Genomic DNA, 20,346 nt, shown 5'->3' with positions numbered 1-20,346 from the left:
CTTTAACAGGCCATTACCTTATTTTTAAACATTTTTATTTCTTCATTTTCCTGAACATTGCGCAAGCTATCTAGTCTCATTATTTTGTTACTGTTTTTTTTTTCCAACAGCGACCTGTTCACATAGGAAGTGAACAAAATTTAAATGACGAAATGTAAGCAAGTAAAATACTGTGTCAACATGTAAGAGATAGTGTGAATGAATAGATATGGAGTTGGTGATATCCAACCTCATTTTGCAAAAAAAATTTACTTGTTTATTTTGTTTCATTCTCGTAAAATATCACGACTTTAAAAATATCTTTTTCCAACTTAATGCGTCAAAATTTTTTCACTGTCCCTCTGTTGTGTTGAAAAGTTGCAAGGCGTGGGGGAAGAATGATCCGCTCGGTCTTTTGGTGGAGCAAGGCAGTGATAGCAATCTGACACTGAAACTGCTTTTCTGCTGGGACGTAGCTGCGTGCCGCAAATGGCACCCGGGCCGCACTTTCGACACACCTGGCTTAAGTCATAAAGCTTTTTTATTTGGTATGACATCATGATGTTTCACAACATGAAGGGTTCAAATCTGTGTCCTGCAGTTTTGTTCCTACTTTTTTCCTTATTTTTGATTTTTTTGTAATGTGTTTTTTCATTCATGCAGCACAAATGCTAAAATAATGCTGATCTATCTTCAGTTCAAGTGGATGGAATTTGGGCCTTTGTGTTATGATCAGTAAAGCAGTTAAGGATTCAAGTCGCGAAAGGTGTCTGCATGAAAACAATGAAATATTTTACACAATTTGCTCTTAATTAATTCATACATTTGTCAATTTAATTAGGCTAAAACACTCGGATTGCTGTTGATGTAATGATATGATTGTTATTTTTGATGTGAAAAACAGCATTGAAAGGCATATTTATTTCCTGTGTTAGATGAGTGCGCGAATGTTGACATATTTACTATTTTCCGCTTTTTTCTGTTCTGTTATTATATTTTTTTAAATATCATAACTGCTTGTAGGGCCGCACGGTGGAGTAGTGGTATGAATGTGAGTGTGAATGGTTGTTTGTCTATACTCTGTATGTTCCTTGCGATTGGCTGGCGACCAGTCCAGGGTGTACCCCACCTCTCGCCCAAAGTCCGTGTGGATAGGCTCATGAATACCCCTGCAACCCTAGTGAGGACAAGCAGCATAGAAAATGAATGCCCGCCTGTTGTGTAGCAGGCTTTTGCTCAAACACTGGAGCAGACAGAGTAAGCGTGTTCACATTTCGGCACATTTTTAGCAAAGTTGTTTTGATACTGCGCTTCAGATAAACGAAAGGTGGGAACTGAATGTGTAATACTGGACGGTGCTTCTACCATCAGCTGCCCCGACTAAGACAAAGGAAACACAAGCACTGATGCAGATGGAATACGCAAAAAGTAAAAAACCCAGAAGACTTTTGACTGTGGAAAAGCATGAAAAAGTGGCAGTAAGTAAACTTTTTATACTACACATATTCCACTCCAGCGAACCTCTGCGGCCCAAGTGAGTACAAGCAGTGGGTACTTTCATTTTGTATATAGACAGACTCATATATATATATATATATATATATATATATATATATATATATATATATATATATATATATATATATATATATATATATATATATATATATATCTGGGAGGAGATCCCCCAGGACACCATCCGTTGTCTCATTAGGAGCATGCCCCGACGTTGTCAGGCATGAGTACAAGCACGTGGGGGCCACACAAACTACTGAGAATCATTTTGAGTTGCTACAATGACATTTTGGCAAAATGGACCAGTGTGCTGCATAATTTTTTCACTTTCATTTTTGGGGTGTCTTTGATTTCCCCCCTCTATAGGGTGATCATTTTCATTTCTATCAAATGATGTGGCATCATTTTGTTACTAATACATCACCCACTTATTATCAGGAAAGATATTCAAGATCATTTTTCCCCCAGTTTAGATCTGATGTGTTTTTGAAGTGTTCCTCTAATTTTTTTGAGCAGTATCTATATACATTATATATATAATATAGACTTTGCACATGTTTCAATGACTAATCACTGCCTCCTCAACCAAATGCACATTGAAGTCAGTATATTTGAACATGAGTGCTTAACTTGAACTGATTTAGCCACGTCCCTCACCTGGTAGTGATATGCAAAGCTGAAGAAATCCTCCAGATGGCACTGTGGCTATAAATGGTTGGTCACTCTTTCTCTGCACCATCAAGAGCACGTGTCAAACTCGTGCCCTGGAGTGCAGAGACTCTGCAGGTTTTCTCTCCAACCAGTTTCTTCAGCAGGTGGTTTAATTGATGAGCTCCTTCCCTCAAACTGAAGGTGTTGATCATTAAAGTCACCTGCTTTAGTGACTGGCTGGAAAGAAAACCTGCTGTGTCTCGGCCCTCCATGGCACGAGTTTGACACCCCTGATCTATAGGATGCGTCAGTAAAAATTATCCAAGACATGTTTACTTTTTTGATGACAATGTTAAAGATAGGAATAGTTTCTGAAATGGTATTAATATTAGAGGCTTTACTGAACAGAAATGTTACTTAATAGCAGAAAAAGTACATTTCTATGTCTAATTTTTTTTTAAGCGTGCTCGACCCAATTAGTGTCTATTTCGATACCCGCAGTCTGTGTGCGACGGTTCCATGGTGTGTTCCACATGTTGCTTCTAGAGGTATTTTTGGTTGCACTGTGGTCGAGGTAGGTTGTGGGGTTGATGGGGCCCTATGAAATCTGGTTGATTTTTTCCCAAATTCTGTTTGTTTTTTTTAATTCTGTTTTTTTTACCGTTTAATTAATAAATAAAAAAATCTCTAATATCTTTTTTTTCAAAACTGGAAAATACACAAAAATATCAAAGTGGCCTCCGCATCCTTTTATTTTCAGTAAAGTTTTTGACACCCCTGCATTTGATCAACAGCCTATGTGAGTTTAAATGTAGTTTTCAATAAATTGCAGACTCTGTATTTTTGTCACTTGTTCCCGTTTCTGTTTCCATTTTCATGGTCTCCTTACAACCCGGTCACAATCCATCAGCGTAAAATGCAAATATAATGGTACCTCTGTTTTTGTCATTTGTTCATTCCAAAAGATCAGAAGAAAACCAAAATATATGAAAACTGACACCATTTTTGTGTCGGAAATAACGTAAATCCATGAAATCCGCTCGAGACCCCCCCCAAAATACGAACAAGAAGTACATTTTATAGAGAATAATTCTAATTTTACACGCAGAAAACAATGTGAAATCATTTTAAATGACAAATGGATGGAAGTTATTGTTGATACGGACTTCCCATGCATCCCAGGGAAATTAATTTCAATTGTGTTTCTCACCTTCTTTACCAAATTGCCGGCACTCTCAACTTTGGCCCCATGGTGGGTTATTTAGCAGGCACGCTCAATAAAAAAAATGTACGAAGAGTGAGTCAGCAATGCGTACGGTGTTTTGTTTGGGCACTCAATTTCACGGAACGATACAGTACAGGGCAAACAGACTAGCGGTAGTTTCTCACTGCAATATTGTAACTGAATATTGAAAACAGGCAAAATTTACGCAAAAATTTTCAACAAAAGCTGGGGCACACGAAAACCGAGGTTTGACTGATACCTTCATGCATTTAAAATGTCTCAGCTGTAGCTCATTTATTTGGGTTGTTGTGGCATAATGCATTAAGGGATGCTTTTTATTTTGCGATATTTTAATATGACTGGCAAAATGAGGATGGCCCCAATAAAACTGCTGTCCTCACATACAAATGCTTACACATCACAGCGGAATAGGAAAGTATCAGTCACAGCTGAAAACAAGAAAACTAACTCAAATCTCAACTGTTGCGCCAATCAGTAGGTTCCGAGTGAAATGCGGAAGAAAGAACTAAATTGGTGCGAGAACATGAGAACAATTTCAAGTTATGGAGCTGATCTAGTGTGTTGTGGATTGTGATGGCTGGTTGATGACGAGGCTCTCTCGCACTCTTGCCAGTACGCTACTGGCTTCCAGAAGCTCATTGTGGAGAATGGTGCATCTCTCTAGCACCTCAGTCAACTCCTGCAGTTTCACCTCCATCTCACCACTGTTCTCCTCATAGGCTGTGTACATGTGCTGCTTCATCTGCTGGCACATCTCTGTCACCTTGAGAAAGCCACAGGGGGCCACTTTGAGTAGATTTGCACGGCATCAGCTACACATGCAGACGTTTTTGTTTTTTTTTTTAAAAAGAGTGGGTCACCTTCTCCAGTATTATCTCTTGAAAATCTTCAATTTCTTTCTGGTCACTGGTGCGGCGGTCGTGAACCTTCTGCACCAGCTCCTGAACTCTCCTGCTGATGTCATTCACAATAGAGCTGCAAGGATAATTAACATAGCAGTCAACTCATTCAAACACCGAGATGAATTCGTGGATGTCCCACAAAGAGTGGAGCCAAAAATATGACAATACTTGGAATTCTCCTCTTGAATCTCAGGCCTGCTCACACTTAGCCCAAGCTCTGTGTCTGTCACCTGTAACAACACCCGAGCACAATGAGCATTCACGACTGCCGACCTTGACAGTACAATCCTGCAAAAACAATACCAATTATAGAGAAATATTACAAAAAAGTAATTAGATACCGTTTGTGGATCTTCACGCCCAACATTCTGGGTTGAATGTGAAGGAGCTTTGTCGAAGAAAAAGTCCATTCCGGTCACCCAGACTCTGTTGAGGTCATCTGGAGTTGAAACTATGTCAAATAATCCATCCATCCATCCATTCTCTAGGTGCCTATCCTAATTAGGGTCACGAGGGTATGCTGGAGCCTATCCCTATCGGGCGAGACACGAGGTACAACCTGGACTTTTGTTTTTAAAACCCTTTTCCCACTGATGGCGTCTGATGGTTATTGCGCTGCAGTCGGCACCAGTAAGGGTCTTAATTTGGGTCGAAGACCGCCCTGCATCTTGATGGACAGCCAATCGGATCCTCCGGCTTGTGATTTTTTGGGTCTACCGCTTGACTTTTTTGTTCCATAACTTTCAGGATCTTTCAAAAAATGTAGAATGACGGATTTGCTGCGAGAGGCCTTGCTTATGCAGCTCCACAATCCAAACACGTTCAAAAAGAGAAAGCTTCTTAGCTTTAGCCATCAGGAGGGCATGACAGTGTGAATGCCTGACAGAAAATGAAAATTTTGAGCAGATTTTGCCTTTCATAGCCTGTGGTCTTAAACGTTTGATCAGGTGATAAACAACCTATTTTTAATTTTTTTTGTTTACATTACAAGTTCCAAATGTTTTTTTGTCCCACTCCTCCTTCTTGCTTTTGCGTATTGTAGCTTTACTTAAAACCTCATTAAGATCCAAATGTGCAAAATGCAAATTCTAGCAATTTTTCAACTGGTCTTATGCAAGCAAAATGCTAAGTGTAAGTATGGAATGCGCCATTTGGAACAGTGTACATACAGAAATAGCTACAGCTATAAACGTTAGCCACCAGAAGCTAATTGTTGAATTATTGAAAACTAGCATATTAGCTTGATTAGTCGTGTTAGCTTGATTGTCTAGCTATGTGTCGTCAGTAAGTTATATGTGGAAAACACTCACCGTGTGCATAAAACACGTCCAAATGACATAACTTAAACAAGAGCTTTGACAAAAGTCTTGATATCGGCAGTGAATACGAAATAATTTATTTACTCACCAGCTAGCAGCTGACTTCTAACCAGCTGTGATCGTACTAAGAAGCTTGTGCCTGCTGCTGTCGTAGGTGGTCTTGTAAAAACTTTATTTTGTTAAACAAACTAAAAAGGAAAGTAAGCTTTTTAAAAAAAAACAAAACAAAAACAGACAAACACTGCAATAACTAGAAGTGACTGAAGTGCTCCTAAAATCGCTGTAGCATTTTTTTCTTTAGATTTTTCCCTTTTTGTGGCAAATACAGACAGTGATTGCTATCAAGTAATCCCAATTTGAAGCACTGGATTTAAACAGATGAAAATGAATGGATTAAATATACACCCATCTGATTATACTGAAAGTCTCTATTTCATTTTATTTTTAAATCCTTCACGTGTTTGTTGAAAAAAATACATTGTTTGCTTTTGGTTTGTCCTGTGTTTTATCCTGATCCTGTTTAGATTCTGATCAACAAATGAAGGGCAAAATCATTCAATAATCTTGAGAAATATAAAGTAAAAAGCATCAATATGAGTATCGCTGTTGGCAATACTGACGCTGTATTAACTTGGTATCGGACTGATACCAAAATTCACAGTAGCACCCACCTCATTAATGATCGTTTTCCAACCATTTGCGTGGAAAACGGGTGCCAGGGGAGCACTAATGTTTGTCGTGAACAAAGCAGGCTAATCCGTGTGGTCTGGAATGTGATGGGATGAGGGGCTTGTTGATTGGAAATGTAATCCCTTCCTTCCTCTCTCTCTCTCTCTCTCCTTATGTCTTCTCGCTGCCTGCAGTCAATCGGGATTACTCCAGGCAAGAGGACACATGGCAGAAACACAGGAAGGTCCTGATGCTTCCTGGATGAAATGATAATAACCTCGTATCAATCACAGGCGCTGTGAAGAAACGTGAACTTCCATAACCTGTTGTGGAAAGGTGTGTAGACTCATTTTCCATTCTTGTACTGTCTTAAACCTTAACTAGATGTGTGTTTCTTACGTGGCTACACATTAGCTGATGGATCCAACACTTTGAACTGACTACTCTGGGAATATGGAGAGCTTTAACAACACAGAAGGAGGAGGACATTCATTCGAGTATTTGGTCCAGAATGTGGAGCCGCTGTATAAGGAGTACAAGCCTCCGTCAAGGGACCTTATCCAGCTACCTAAGTCAGTTCTTTATCTCCTCATGGCTGCCGTGGTTGTGGTCGCTGTGGCTTATGCTATTGTGGGTCACCTCATCAAAGACCTCATGCTGGACATTACAGGTAATCCTTCCCCATATTATATCTACTTCTGTCCCTCAAGGCAGTGGCAGAGCCAGAAATTGTGGCCGAGGTGAGACCATTACTGACATAGGGGTGGCTATAAATTGATACCTGAAATGTCTAGATGGCCATTGGGGTGGCCGCCCCGCCACTGCCTCAAGGTACTATCTCCACTACTATGCTAATAAAAGTACTTGTTCTTTGCTAACTGAAGATGGTGGCTTCGGAATGAAAACACAGCATGAAGCTCCATTCATCTTTGAGAATAATGAACTGCATAATTGTCCATCTCGCAAAACTCTGGCCAGAGTCCGAGTTTTCAAAAGTCGGACTCGCTATTTGTATGTGGACGGTTAAAATGGAACTTTTTGGTTTGTGTCGTAAGAAATGTGTGACGTTATCTCGTGTTTTTAAGCCATATTTAACAACAGAACTTGAAGTTATTGACTTACGGGTGTTGGTAGGCCTGTCACGATAACAAATTTTGCTGGTCAAAGATTATCGTCGCTATTCAATATTATGTCAACATTTTTTAGACTGCGGGTATATTTTTCCACTTATTGTAGTCATGAGAGTTGTTATTCACATTTCAACCACTGGATGCTACTCAAGTATAGTGTACGCCGGTGTACCTGTGTGAAACGTTAGCTTGACACGGAGGTTGCCTGGATGTATATTTTTGCAGTGTTGCCAGCGACACTGTCCACGCTGTCTGTGGGCATGCACAATTTTGCACTGTTTTGTTTATATTTGCCGACACGACGCCTCGGTAAGCGTTGGCTGTCGGGACGAAGGCTCTGCTGCCCGAGCACCTCCATCTGTGTTTTTGTTTTCCCCCAGTTGAGAAAACTTTCTGTGTCGGTCGTCAGTGTTCATGCGCTCACCGTGTTCATTCTGTTTAAAACCTAAATTTTCCCACAGCATTTGCCTTAAAAACTATCACTTTTGTGCTGTCATTCATGTTAGCGTATGCTGGCTCCCGGAGCTAACTGCAGCTAGGGTAGTAGCCAGAGGCATATGCCATAGGTAGTAGCGAGCGTAGAGTAGCTAGTAGCTAGTAGCCCCTCCTCCACAAAGAGGCTGAATGAGACGAGAGCCCACTCTCTCCGTTCATACCACCATGAAACCAATGCGCACATACAGACGCAGAGTGAACCCTCTTGTCTCATCCAGCCTGTGTGTCACAGATAGATGAGCAGACGCGCATACACGCACACGTCAGTTTATCGAGGGCGTCGATAATTATCGACCTGTTTTTTTTTTTTTTTCCAATCGTTCCATTAATCAATTTATCGATTGTGTTGATTTCATTTCCCGCAGCGAGGCCCCCTTATAACACGCACGGGCGAAAAACAAAAACATTCATGACGTTTCCTGGGTTCTATGTTAGTGTGCACTGATTTTAAAGACAATGTACATGCAATTGTACATTTAATTTCTCACTGTATTGATGAGATGCGTTGTAATGCGTGACCAAGTCAGTTGTGGTGTGTTCAGGAGCAGAGTTACGATGCATGGGAGGCACTGGCTGTTCTGTCTGGGAAAAAGGAAAATACAGTCGGAAGGTGAAGATATTTTAGTATTTATCTTAGAAACTATTTATCTAACCTCAAAAGAGTGATTTTTCTGTATGCGTGCTACAGTTGCACAAAGCGGCTGCGTTCCAATCGCAGTTTGAGTTGCCTTCTTTGACTTCCCCTAGGCGCTTGGTATGACATCATTGCCGATGTCACGCAGAGGCCACTTCCACAGCGGACAAAAAGTGAATGTGGGAGGAGTGGAAGTGATAAATGGAATGCACCTTCCCACGTTGCTTTCAGCCCAAGCAATCATGGTTCCACCGCTAGTTGTAAGTGTAGCGCTATACTGCTTCTTACAAATACTAGGAAATACCTTTAGCCCTCTTTGTATATTACCATGTTTCTTTGTATCTCTTTAGTTTTAGTTAGTTTCCAAAGTTAATGTTACTGTTTAAAAATGGGTAGGAATTTTTACTCTAGTTGTCATGGTGGGTTTTTGTTTGTTTGTAAATTGTTTGCTCTGACATGTTGCCACTGCAAAAGTAGTCAAATAGAATAATTACACATTCGAGTGACCACAGACGTTGACTCGCTCCCTCAGCTCTCCAAGGGTAGTAGAAGCGTCACCAAGTTCACATGAGCTTTTTGGCGAAATAGAACGACACTTATGATGGCAGCGGGGATTGCCCCGAGGGCAAGCGCCTACGGGAAGTCCATCCATCCACCGTCTATGCCACTTATCCTCACAAGGGTCGCGGGGGTTATGCTGGAGCCTATCCCAGCTGACTTTGGGGAGAGGCGGGGTACACCCTGGACTGGTCGGCCTAGGGCAGTGCTGCTCAAATAGTGGGAGGGGCGTGATGAACTATCAGGGGGGCGTGAGAGGCAGGAAGGACTTCCAATATTAGTGCAGACCCGCCAACCTGTATGAATTTGTCGTACTCAGCATGCAATTTGACTCTTGAATACACTTGTATGCTTCACTGCTCTCCATTTTGTTGTATTTCGCTGGTTTCAGTTCGAGTTCAGTCTGTGCAGTACAGATAAATAGATATCAGTTTCTCAATGTATTTCAAATCGGGGAGGGGGGCGTGGAAACATTTCTGTAGGGGCATGACAGGAAATAATTGAGAAGCACTGGCGTGCTTCTCAATTATTGGGCAACTCAAACTGCTGTGGGAATGCAACTATTGCATGCGGCTTTTTTTGGGACACATCTGCCAAAAGAAGACAAGTGAGATGCATCGTCATTGTCCCTTGTTCATCGTGGCTAATTGGTTCCAGACTCAACCGTGATAAGTGAATTTCCTCAAAGATTCCTTTTTTGATAAATGTTATATAAATATTTTTGTAGTTAGAACATAGAAAACCTGTTTAAGACCTTCTAAATAAGTTTTGTTTTTTTTTACATCATTGGAGCCCTCTAGACTTGAAATAACACCCCTATACAGTCGTCCCTCCTTTATCTAGGTTAATCGGTTCCAGATCTGGCCGCGATAAGTGAATTTCCACAAAGTAGGATTCAATATTAATACATGGAATATTTTCATAGTTAGAGCATAGAAAACCTGTTTATGACTTTCTAAATATGTTTTTTTTTTTTTACCATCGTTACAGCCCTGTAGGCATGAAATAACACCCCTATAGTTACCGTTACACTCCAATTATTCTTTCTTTACACCACATTTGCTAATGCGCAGGCTACGGCATCACTGCAAGGACACGAGACGGCCACGGCTTTAAGCATAACATGCTAACGAGCTAACTGGTTAGCCTTCAATTTACTTATTCTAAATTTAAGAAAGGGTTTCAACTACAGTCACCTTCACACTCATATTAACCAATATAGTAGATAATCACAGAAAATAAGCCATTCAAGACATAAGTAAGATTCCTGTTCCTAAATATGTGCTGGTGCTGGACAGGAAGTGATGTTGCCGGGTACGGCCGCAACAGTAGCCCGTGTTATTATTATTATGATTATGATTAATATTATTATTATTGTGCCTGTTGTGAGATAATTTAAACCTGCAATAAAAGCCTGTTGTTCCGGCAATCAAGTCTGGAGCAGGTGACCTCTCCGACCAATTGCTGACACAGAGTGACCTATGTAGAATACTCTATACCAGGGGTCACCAACGTGGTGCCCGCGGGCACCAGGTAGCCCCCCACGAGCACACGAGGTGCCCGCAAGCCTGCTTTTCATTCAGGTTTTCAGTTAATAATGAAAGAACAGTAGAAAGAAATGCATTCTGAAATACAAAATGTGAGTTGTGGACACCAGCATTTTGTCAATGTTCTGGTAAAACAAGCATATTCACTTTGTTTGGGTTTAAAATAAGCTCTGAAAATAAATGTTACAAAAATGAGTAGCTCTTGGCCATTTTCATTTTGTAAAAGTAGCTCTCACAAGGAAAAACGTTGGTGACCCCTGCACTATACTCTATGTGAATGAGTCTTCTTAATGCCTTGTTTTTGTATTTTAGTTCAATTAGATACATTTATGCTTGAGAATGCTTAATGTTGGCAAAAAATATTACATTTGCTTAAATATTTTTTTTTACCAATAGGTGATATTCAATCACAAAAACAGCATAATTCATATATGCAATGTAGCCGTGATAGAGTGAAGCCGCCAAAATGTGGCAAGGGACAACTGCACTGTTAATAGTGCTTCACTTATTCTTACACTTAATGGCAGAACGTTAAAATGTACATGGGTGTACTACAAAAAGGTATTTTGGGAAACTCAATCCGAACAAAACACAGGTCGACAAGCGTGGTGTCCGGGAATGCGGAATGTGTAGGTTCTCTTTTTTTAGTGTGAGGGTGAACAGATAACATGCTTAAAAAATGTTTTTTTGGGGAGGCAGCCCCAGCCCTATTATATTCTCTAAGGAAAGGCTCACTGTGTCACATTTTGGAAACCCCTGATCTAAGATGTACTCTAGACACAGTAGAAAACATAAAGGTAATCTTTCATCATCCGTCCACAGACTGTTTACTGGGTCCGATCGACGAGAATGTGAAAAAAGACGGCGATGTGGAAGGCGTCAGCCCTCTCCAAATCCCACCTTCCCTGAGCCACTCGCACCCCAATGCCTTCCACGTGTGGGACCAGGACGACGTCATTATCCCCATGACGCCCCCTGCTGAGACTCCACTTACCAGTCCTCTGATGGCGGTCATGCCGTACCTACCCAACTTTTTACCCAGCAGCCTCGGCGGCAGCAGCCCATCTTTCACTCAGCCTAAGGAGAGTGATGCATGAGGGAGCGGGTCAATTTCCCATTTTACCTCATCTGTGCTGGATCCAGGTTGTGACTGACAATGCCCATGCAGCATCTTCATCCTTTATCCCATTCACTGATAAGGGGTGGTAACTGGTAATCTGGTATCCAGTGTCAACATACACTACACAACATACACACAACATACAATGTCACCATTTCTCTCAAATATTGTTCACAAATCTGTCTAAATCTGCGATAGTGAGCACTTTTCCTTTGCTAAAATAATCCATCCCACATCACAGGTGTGCCATATCAAGATGCTGATTAGACACCAAGATTAGTGCACAGGTGTGCCTTAGATTGCCCACAATAAAAGGCCACTCTGAAATGTGCAGTTTTGTTTTATTGGGGGTGGCGGGTCGTCTGGGGACTCAGAAAACCAGTCAGTATCTGGTGTGACCACCACTTGCCTCATGCAGTGCAACACATCTCCTTCGCATAGAGTTGATCAGGTTGTCGATTGTGGCCTGAAGAAAGTTGGTCCACTCCTCCTCAATGGCTGTGCAAAGTTGCTGGATATTGGCGGGAACTGGTACACGCGGTCGTATACGCTGATCCGGAGCATCCCAAACGTGCTCAATGGGTGACATGTCCGGTGAGTATGCTGGCCATGCAAGAACTGGATTGTGAATTGTGTACAGATCCTTGCAACATGGGGCCGTGCATTATCCTGCTGCATTCAATACACAAGCAACAGCTCTGGTTGACATTCCTGCTGTCAGCATGCCAGTTGCACGCTACCTCAAATCTTGCGCCATCTGTGGCATTGTGCTGTGTGAGAAAACTGCACATTTCAGAGTGGCCTTTTATTGTGGGCAGTCTAATCAGCATCTTGATATGGCACACCTGTGAGGTGGGATGGATTATCTCAGCAAAGGAGAAGTGCTCGCTATCACAGATTTAGACAGATTTGTGAACAATATTTGAGAGAAATGGTGATATTGTGTATGTGGAAAAAGTTTTACATCTTTGAGTTCATCTCATAAAAAATGGGAGCAAAAGCGTTTTTGCATTTTTGTTGAGTGTATATGTACACTCCTGATCAAAATCTTAGACCAGTTGAAAAATTGCTAGAATTCTGATCTAAATGGGATTTTAAGTAAAGCTACAATATGCAAAAACAATAAGGGGGAGTGAGACAAAAAGCACTTTGACAAAGTCATTTATTGAAAACAACAATTCAACTGAAATAGGCTGTTTATCAGCTGATCAAATGTTTAAGACGGTCGCTCAAAAAATAACAAAAAACTCTCCAAGCCAGAACAAAATGTTCTCAGTAGGACTCAGTAATGAGTAGCTCCACCGTTCTTGTTAATCATTTAAAAATTGGTTTGGGCATGCTTGATGCGAGTTTTTCCAGGAGGCTAGAGGGAACATTGCTCCAAGTGGTGAAGATGGCTTCACCAAGGGCATCAACTGTCTGGAACTGATGGCCATTTTGATCAACTTCCCTTGCCATCCATCCCCAAATGTTCTCTATGGGATTTAAATGAGGGGAACATGCAGGATGGTCCAAAAGAGTGATGTTATTCTCCCTGAAGAAGTTCTTCGTCAAGCGAAGCATCCTGTTGAAAAACCCAGCTGTTACCACACAGACGAGGGCCCTCAGTCATGAGGGATGCCCGCTGCAAACATCTGCACGAGTATCAGCCGTTTGACCACCTTGTACCACCTGAAGCTCCAGTATTCCCCAGATCATGATGGACCCCCCTCCACTGTGCCGGGTAGAAAACATCTCAGGTGGGATCTCCTTGTCATGCCAGTAACATTGGAAGCCATCTGGACCGTCAAGGTTACATTTTTTTCTTATCAGAGAATTAAACTTTTTTCCACCTTTCAATGTCCCATGTTTGATTCTCGCTGGCAAAGTCTAAACGGGCAGTTTTGTGGCTTTGAAGGAGACAAGGTCTTTGAATTTGTGTTTTGTTTTTTAAACCCTTTTGCTGCAGATGTCGGCTGATGGTTATTTCGCTGCAGTCGGCACCAGTAAGGGTCTTAATGTGGGTTGAAGACCGCCCTGTGTCTTGATGGACGGCAAATCGGATCCTCCGGCTCAGCGCAGGTGTGATTTTTTTTGGGTCTACCAATTGACTTTTTTGTTCCATAATGCTCAGGATCTTTCAAAAAATGTAGAATGACTGATTTACTGCTCCCAACCTCAGCAGCAATGGCACACTGCGAGAGGCCTTGCTTATGCAGCTCCACAATCCAACCACGTTCAAAAAGAGAAAGCTTTTTAGCTTTAGCCATAAGGAGGGCATGACAGTGTGAATGCTTGACAGAAAATGAAAAATTTGAGCAGATTTGAGCTTTTATAGCCTGTGATCGTAAACCTTTGATCAGGTGATAAACAGCCTATTTAAGTTTTTTTTTGTTTTGGTTTAAATTACAAATTCCAAATGCTTTTTGTCTCAGTCATCCTTCTTGCCTTTGCATATTGTAGCTTTACTTAAAACATCATTAAGATCCAATTGTGCAAAAAGCAAATTCTAGCAATTTTTCAACTGGTCTTAAGATTTTGATCAGGAGTGTGTGTGTGTGTGTGTATATATATATATATAAATATATATATATATATATATATATATATATATATATAAATATACACCCACACACACACACACACACACACACACACACACACACACACACACACTCCTGATCAAAATCACACACACACACATTCAGAGGTGGACTTGCTGGTGTGTTTTGGATCATTGTCCTGCTGCAGAACCCAAGTTGGTTTCAGCTTGAAGTCACCAACAGAAGGTTGGAAATTGTCCTTCTGAATTTTTTGGTAGACAGCAGAATTCATGGCTCCTTTTATCACAGCAAGTCTTCCAAGTCCTGAAGTAGGAAAATAGCCCCGGACATCGCACTGCCACCACCATATTTTACTGTTGGTATAATGTTGTTTTTCTGAAACGCGGCGTTACTTTTACATTAGATGTAATGAGACACACACCTTCCAAAAAGTTCAACTTTTGTCTCACCAGACCACAGAATATTTTCCCAAAGGTCTTGGGGATCATCAAGATGTATTCTGGCAAAATTGAGATGAGCCTTAATGTTCCTTTTGTTCAGCAGTGTTTTTTGTCTTGGAACTCTGCCATGCAGGCTGTTTTTACAGAGTGTCTTTCTTATGGTGAAGTCATGGACACTGACCTTAACTGAAGCAAGTAAGGCATGCGGTTCTTTGGATGTTGATGTGGGGTGTTTTATGACCTCTTGGCTGAGTTGTCGCTGAGCTCTTGGGGTAATTTTGGTTGCCCCGCCGCTCCTGGGAAGGTTAACTACTGTTCCATGTTTATGCCATTTGTGGATAATGGCGCTCACTGTGGTTTGCTGGAGTCCCAAAACTTTAGAAATGGCTTTGTAACCTTTCCAGACTGATAGATCTCAATTACTTTCTTTCTGGGGAGGGGCAATGGGGCCTTCTTTTTCCACACAGGACCATGTAGGTTCAATTAAAAACTGCATTTTGTGTTCAGTTGTGTTGACATTTGTTTGATGATCTGAATCATTTAAGTGTGACAAACATGCAAAAAAAAAGAAATCTATGTTTATGGTTTTTTTTTTTTTACATAAGCAACATATCCACAGTTGGAATTAACCTTCAATCTCACACTCACACTAGTTGCAGGCCAAGCAGGTGTAATGAAGGATGGCCAATACAGCGTCTCTGCTGCCAAGCTAACACTGAATGAGAGAATACTAAGATTGGCAGGCAGATGAGTGCCAGTCCGGGTCAGAGTGGGCGGAGCCATAACCAGGGAGCGGCCTCGGAGTGATGACTCCTGTAGTGCAGTTCTTTTATCTCAAGTGTGTATCTCCTGCTGAGGCCGCTTGCCCTGATTGAACTACTAATGGGGTGGAGTTAATTCAATTAGACAAGGTCAGTGCTGACCACAAGGTGATACTTTTTATGGAAAAGGAGATTATGCTGATTACTTCAGTAAAAGATGCAAGATGTGGATTGTTGATGTGAAAAAATGTGCACTTTGGTGCACACTTTTTATTTTGTTTGTAAAATCCAATCTACTAAGCATGCATTTTATTATTTCAGTGTGCATGCTATAGTTGATCATTAAAAAGCAAAGACCACATGGGCACCCACACACACAGACACAGACACGCACACACACAAACACACACACACACACACACACAATGACACTGCCAGTTGATCTTTTCCTGTCCTCCCTTTAACTTTTTTTGGGAATAAATAGTCTTCAAGGTCACAGCTAGAGCTCATTGCATGTCTGTATTAAGTGAGGGATGAAGATTAGGGAGAGAAGATTAGAAAAGCATCTTAGCCTTTAATACGCCACAATTTTATTACTTTTGAGCTGTGGAATTAAAACATCGCATCACATCCAGAGATGATGGACCTTCGACACGTCCAGAGTTGGTAATAGTACACACGGGTGACCAATAAAGCTGCTTTTGCTATTTATTGGGTATGAATACGATATTTGGAAAAAAATGGTATTTATTCTACTTAGTATGGGAATATAAAGTAAAAGCAGCAGAAAATGCACCATGTAAATGAAACTTTACAACTGCATTGGGAATTACTGTAATTTTTCTATTGAAAGTGAGTGGCTAATTTATTTGGTACGACATAGTAGCATTACGGCCACATTGAAAAAAAAAATCAGACATTTCGAGAAGAAAGTCGTAAATTTACGAGAAAAAAAAGGTGTAATTCCATCCACCCATTTACTATGCAGTCTATCCTCATTAGGGTCGCGGGTATGCTGGAGCCTATCCCAGCTGACTTCGGGTGAGAGGCGGTGTACACCCTGGACTGGGCCAGCCAATGGCAGGGCACATACAGACAAACAACCATTCACACTCACATTCATACCTATGGACAATTTAGAGTCGCCAATTAACCTATCATGCATGTTTTTGGATGTGGGAGGAAACTGGAGTACCCGGAGAAAACCCACGAACGCACGGGGAGAACATGCAAACTCCTTACAGAGACGCCCGACGGAGATTCGAACCCAGGTCTTCCCGATCTCCTGACTGTGTGGCCAACAGGTAACATTACCTTTGCGCAGGGCTGAAGGTCACATGAATACCCCCTTTTCATAGCCGTCTCAAGCAATGCCTGTAACGTCAGAGCCATAAAATAATCTGAGATTTCGAGAATGAAGTCGTAAATTTACGAAATGTGTGTCAAAAGTGTCAACCCAGTTTACCATTCGGCCTATTCTGTGCTCGGCGGCATTACTCAGGTCATAGAGTGGTCGTCTGCCAACCTGATGGTTGCTGGTTTGGTCCTCAGTCGGTGAACCAATTTCAACACATTTCTAGGATATCTCGACATTCTACTGAAATTGCTTCTGGATATCTTGTGTGTTTTTTTTTTAATTCACAGGTTTTTTTTTTTTTTTATTGGGGCTGCAACCTATTATAAAACTAAAGTTAAATGTATCACAACACTATAAAAGGAGCATTAATGTTGAAATGTTGAACGTTACTAGACTTCCAACTAATAATTCTGCCAGTATTTGCATTGTCACCAATTTTAACTGCACATTTAACTGCTCAGGATACATGTTAATTTACATTGGACTGCTTTTAGCATGTCTAATAAACAAAAGGTGAAGAACATGGATTAAAGTAGCACCCACATCCTTCAGTTTGTCAGTTGGTGTCCCTTAGTGTTTAATGTAGAAGTGTAGAACACATTCAGGTATGCAAACATATAAAGTGTGTGGTCAGCAGTTTGAGCTAAGGCGTGTATAGTGGCTTTACGTTAGTGGGGATTACCTGATCCTCACCTGTCCTTTATCCACACTTGACAGCTTAACCTCTGATTTCTCACTACTGTCAAACCAAGCATGGCACCAACAGGCTTGGAGCTCATTCTGCCCTGTGGTGAAGACACAAAGAACATGTCATGAAAATTAACATAACTACAGATGAAATTATCATTTTAAAAATGAATCTGTGTAGACTAGAATACCTGCAGACACTCAAGTTCCAAATCTGTGTGTCAGCCTAGCGTGAGACTCTTCCTTGTTAGTGGTCATTGGTGGACTAAATTTATCCAGGTTGAATCTCTGCCAATCTGCCCAATCCTCCTTTGGCCTCATTGCCAGGTGCTTGTCCATCTCGGATGAAGATCTTACTCAGCATCATGTTGGGAGTAACGGCGTTAAAAATAAGTACAATGGAACCTCGGTTAGCGTCATTAATTAAGTAATCTGTTCCACAATGTCTGACTCTAAACGAAAACTATTCTAACCAAATCAATTTGTCCCATCGGAAATAATATATATCCAATTAATCTGTTCCAGAAAGCCAAAAATGTTAACACAAAACATGTTTTATAGTTTTACAGTTAATAGAATTTACATGCAGACAACACTTCTGAATGAATATGAATACATATGAATGATGAAAGGGACAAATGAACATTTAAGGTTACTTTTACCTTCATTGAAGACGTGTCGACAAGACACAATGTGGCAGCGAGATCAACAAGACCACCGCCTTCGTGTTTTGCCATAAGTCCATCCATCCATTCATTTTCCTCCGCTTATCCGGGCCCTGGTCGCGGGGTCAGCAGTCTCAGTTGGGAAGTCCAGATTTCCCAGTCCCCGGCCACCTCCTCCAGCGCCACCGGGAGGACACCAAGGCGTCCCCAGGCCAGCTGAGAGACATCCCTCCAGACAATCCCTCCAGCCTGTCCTAGGTCTGCCCCGGGGCCTTCTCCCGGCTGGGCATGCCCAGAACACCTCACCAGGGAGGTGTCCGGGAGGCATCCGGACTAGATGCCTGAGCCACCTCAACTGGCTCCTCTCGATGTGAAGGAGCAGCGGCTCTACTCTGAGCTCCTCCCAGATGACTGAGCTCCTCACCCTATCTCTTAGGGTGAGTCCAGCTACCCTACGGAGGAAACTCATTTCAGCTGCTTGTATCCACGATCTCGTTCTTTCGGTCACGACCCAAAGCTCATGACCATAGGTGAGGGTGAGAACATAGATCGACCGGTAAATTGAGAGCTTTGCCTTCCAGCTCAGCTCTCTCTTCACCACGACGGTCTGGTACAGCGACCGCATTACTGCAGGGGTTGCGCCGATCCGCCTATCGACCTCACGGTCCAACCTTCCCTCACTCGTGAACAAGACCCCGAGATACTTGAACTCCTCCACCTGGGGCAGAACCTCCCTTTTCTGACTGAGAACCTTGGCCTCGGATTTGGAGGTTCTGAGTCTCATCCCAGAAGCTTCACACTCAGATGCAAACCGCCCCAGTAAACGAAGGTCACAGCCCGATGAGGCCATCAGGACAACATCGTCTGCAAATAGCTTTGCCACTGGGGAGCATTTTGATGATCCCAGATACCTCAGCCACGGTGATGGAACTGTCTGCGTTCGTGTCCTCAGACACTGCTTCCTCTACGAAATACGTCAGTCGGACTAAGAAGGGCCTCAAAGTATTCCTTCCTCAGTCGAGGTCAGCAGGTCAGCCCGACCTCGACTGCCACCCAAAGCACAATGCACCGGACCCTTACCACACAGGTAGTGGGTCTATGGGGGGTAAAATCCTGTGTGGCTTGTTCGGGCTGGGCCCCACGGGTGAAGGGCTGACCACCAGGCGCTTGCCTGCGAGCCCATCCCCCAGGCCTGGCTCCAGGGTGAGGCCCCAGTATCCCACGTCCGGGTGAGGTGCCGTCCCTCTTGTGTTTATTCATAAGGCCTTCTGAAGGTCTTCTGTAACAATGGACTGTCACCTAGGACATGTTTGCCTTGGGAGACCCTACCAGGGGCATATCGCTGTGGCTTGCTTCACCAATCAGATGGTGCCATGGGTGGAGCAATGCTGGAGACAGAAGTGGCAGGGGAGAGAGAGAGGGTAAACTGAAATAACTCAGTTTTAATTTGATTTCCTGATATCGGCCCGTCGGATTTAAATAAAGACCGATGCCGATAGACGGCAAAATTCCAAACATCGGCCCAGATAATCGGCCTGGCCGATAATCAACCACTATTTCTTGTGTCAGAAAGTCTTTTATGCCGGCTGTCACTGTGCAATACGTACCCCGAACGCAATCTGTCCCGTGCATGCACAAGGACTACATCTCTTCCTCCCTCAGCTCATTTTTACGACAGCGCTTCTGTGATGTCACGTGCTGTGGTAGTTATTTTTTAAAATGTATGAACATAAATGTTGTGTATTATGTTATATCGTCCTCGAATGCACCGATCATACTTTGTATTGTATAGCCTATATTCTAATTTTATAATGCAGACCACAAATTTCAAGTATATACCCCGCATATTAACTTCATGAAAGTTGCTTGCGAACACTCTCTGTGCCCATGCTCTCTGACTGGAGTCCCTGTCCCAAGATACCATCAGAGCAGCATTCCCCCTTCAGAGTCAACACTCTATTACACTTAGACTTGTGGCGTAACTGTGTTAGTTTGCAAAGAATTACAGAGTCAACCGCTGGGAGTCCCACACAATAAACATTATGTCCCGTTTATAGTGTTGTGACGTTCACGAACGAACGGGTTATTTTGAACGGCTCGTTAACGTGAACACAGAATACAAACACAG

The 20,346-nt window shown here is 42.2% G+C and overlaps 1 protein-coding gene across 1 annotated transcript; it reads right to left on the bottom strand.

Moving 5' to 3' along the window:
* Positions 1 to 2,944: 2,944 nt before the first annotated feature.
* Positions 2,945 to 17,589, bottom strand: syce2 (synaptonemal complex central element protein 2). The gene is made up of 6 exons (XM_054778072.1): positions 17,549 to 17,589; positions 6,284 to 6,538; positions 4,635 to 4,719; positions 4,462 to 4,523; positions 4,252 to 4,366; positions 2,945 to 4,154 (listed from the first exon to the last, which is right to left on the bottom strand). The coding sequence occupies exons 2-6, from the start codon at positions 6,307 to 6,309 to the stop codon at positions 3,945 to 3,947; spliced, it is 498 nt and encodes a 165-aa protein (XP_054634047.1). The 5' UTR covers positions 6,310 to 6,538; positions 17,549 to 17,589; the 3' UTR covers positions 2,945 to 3,944.
* Between the last annotated feature and the right edge of the window lie 2,757 nt (positions 17,590 to 20,346).

Source organism: Dunckerocampus dactyliophorus, chromosome 6 (assembly GCF_027744805.1).
Source record: "Dunckerocampus dactyliophorus isolate RoL2022-P2 chromosome 6, RoL_Ddac_1.1, whole genome shotgun sequence".
Classification (NCBI taxonomy): Eukaryota; Metazoa; Chordata; class Actinopteri; order Syngnathiformes; family Syngnathidae; genus Dunckerocampus; species Dunckerocampus dactyliophorus.
This window is presented reverse-complemented; position numbering and strand designations above follow the sequence as displayed.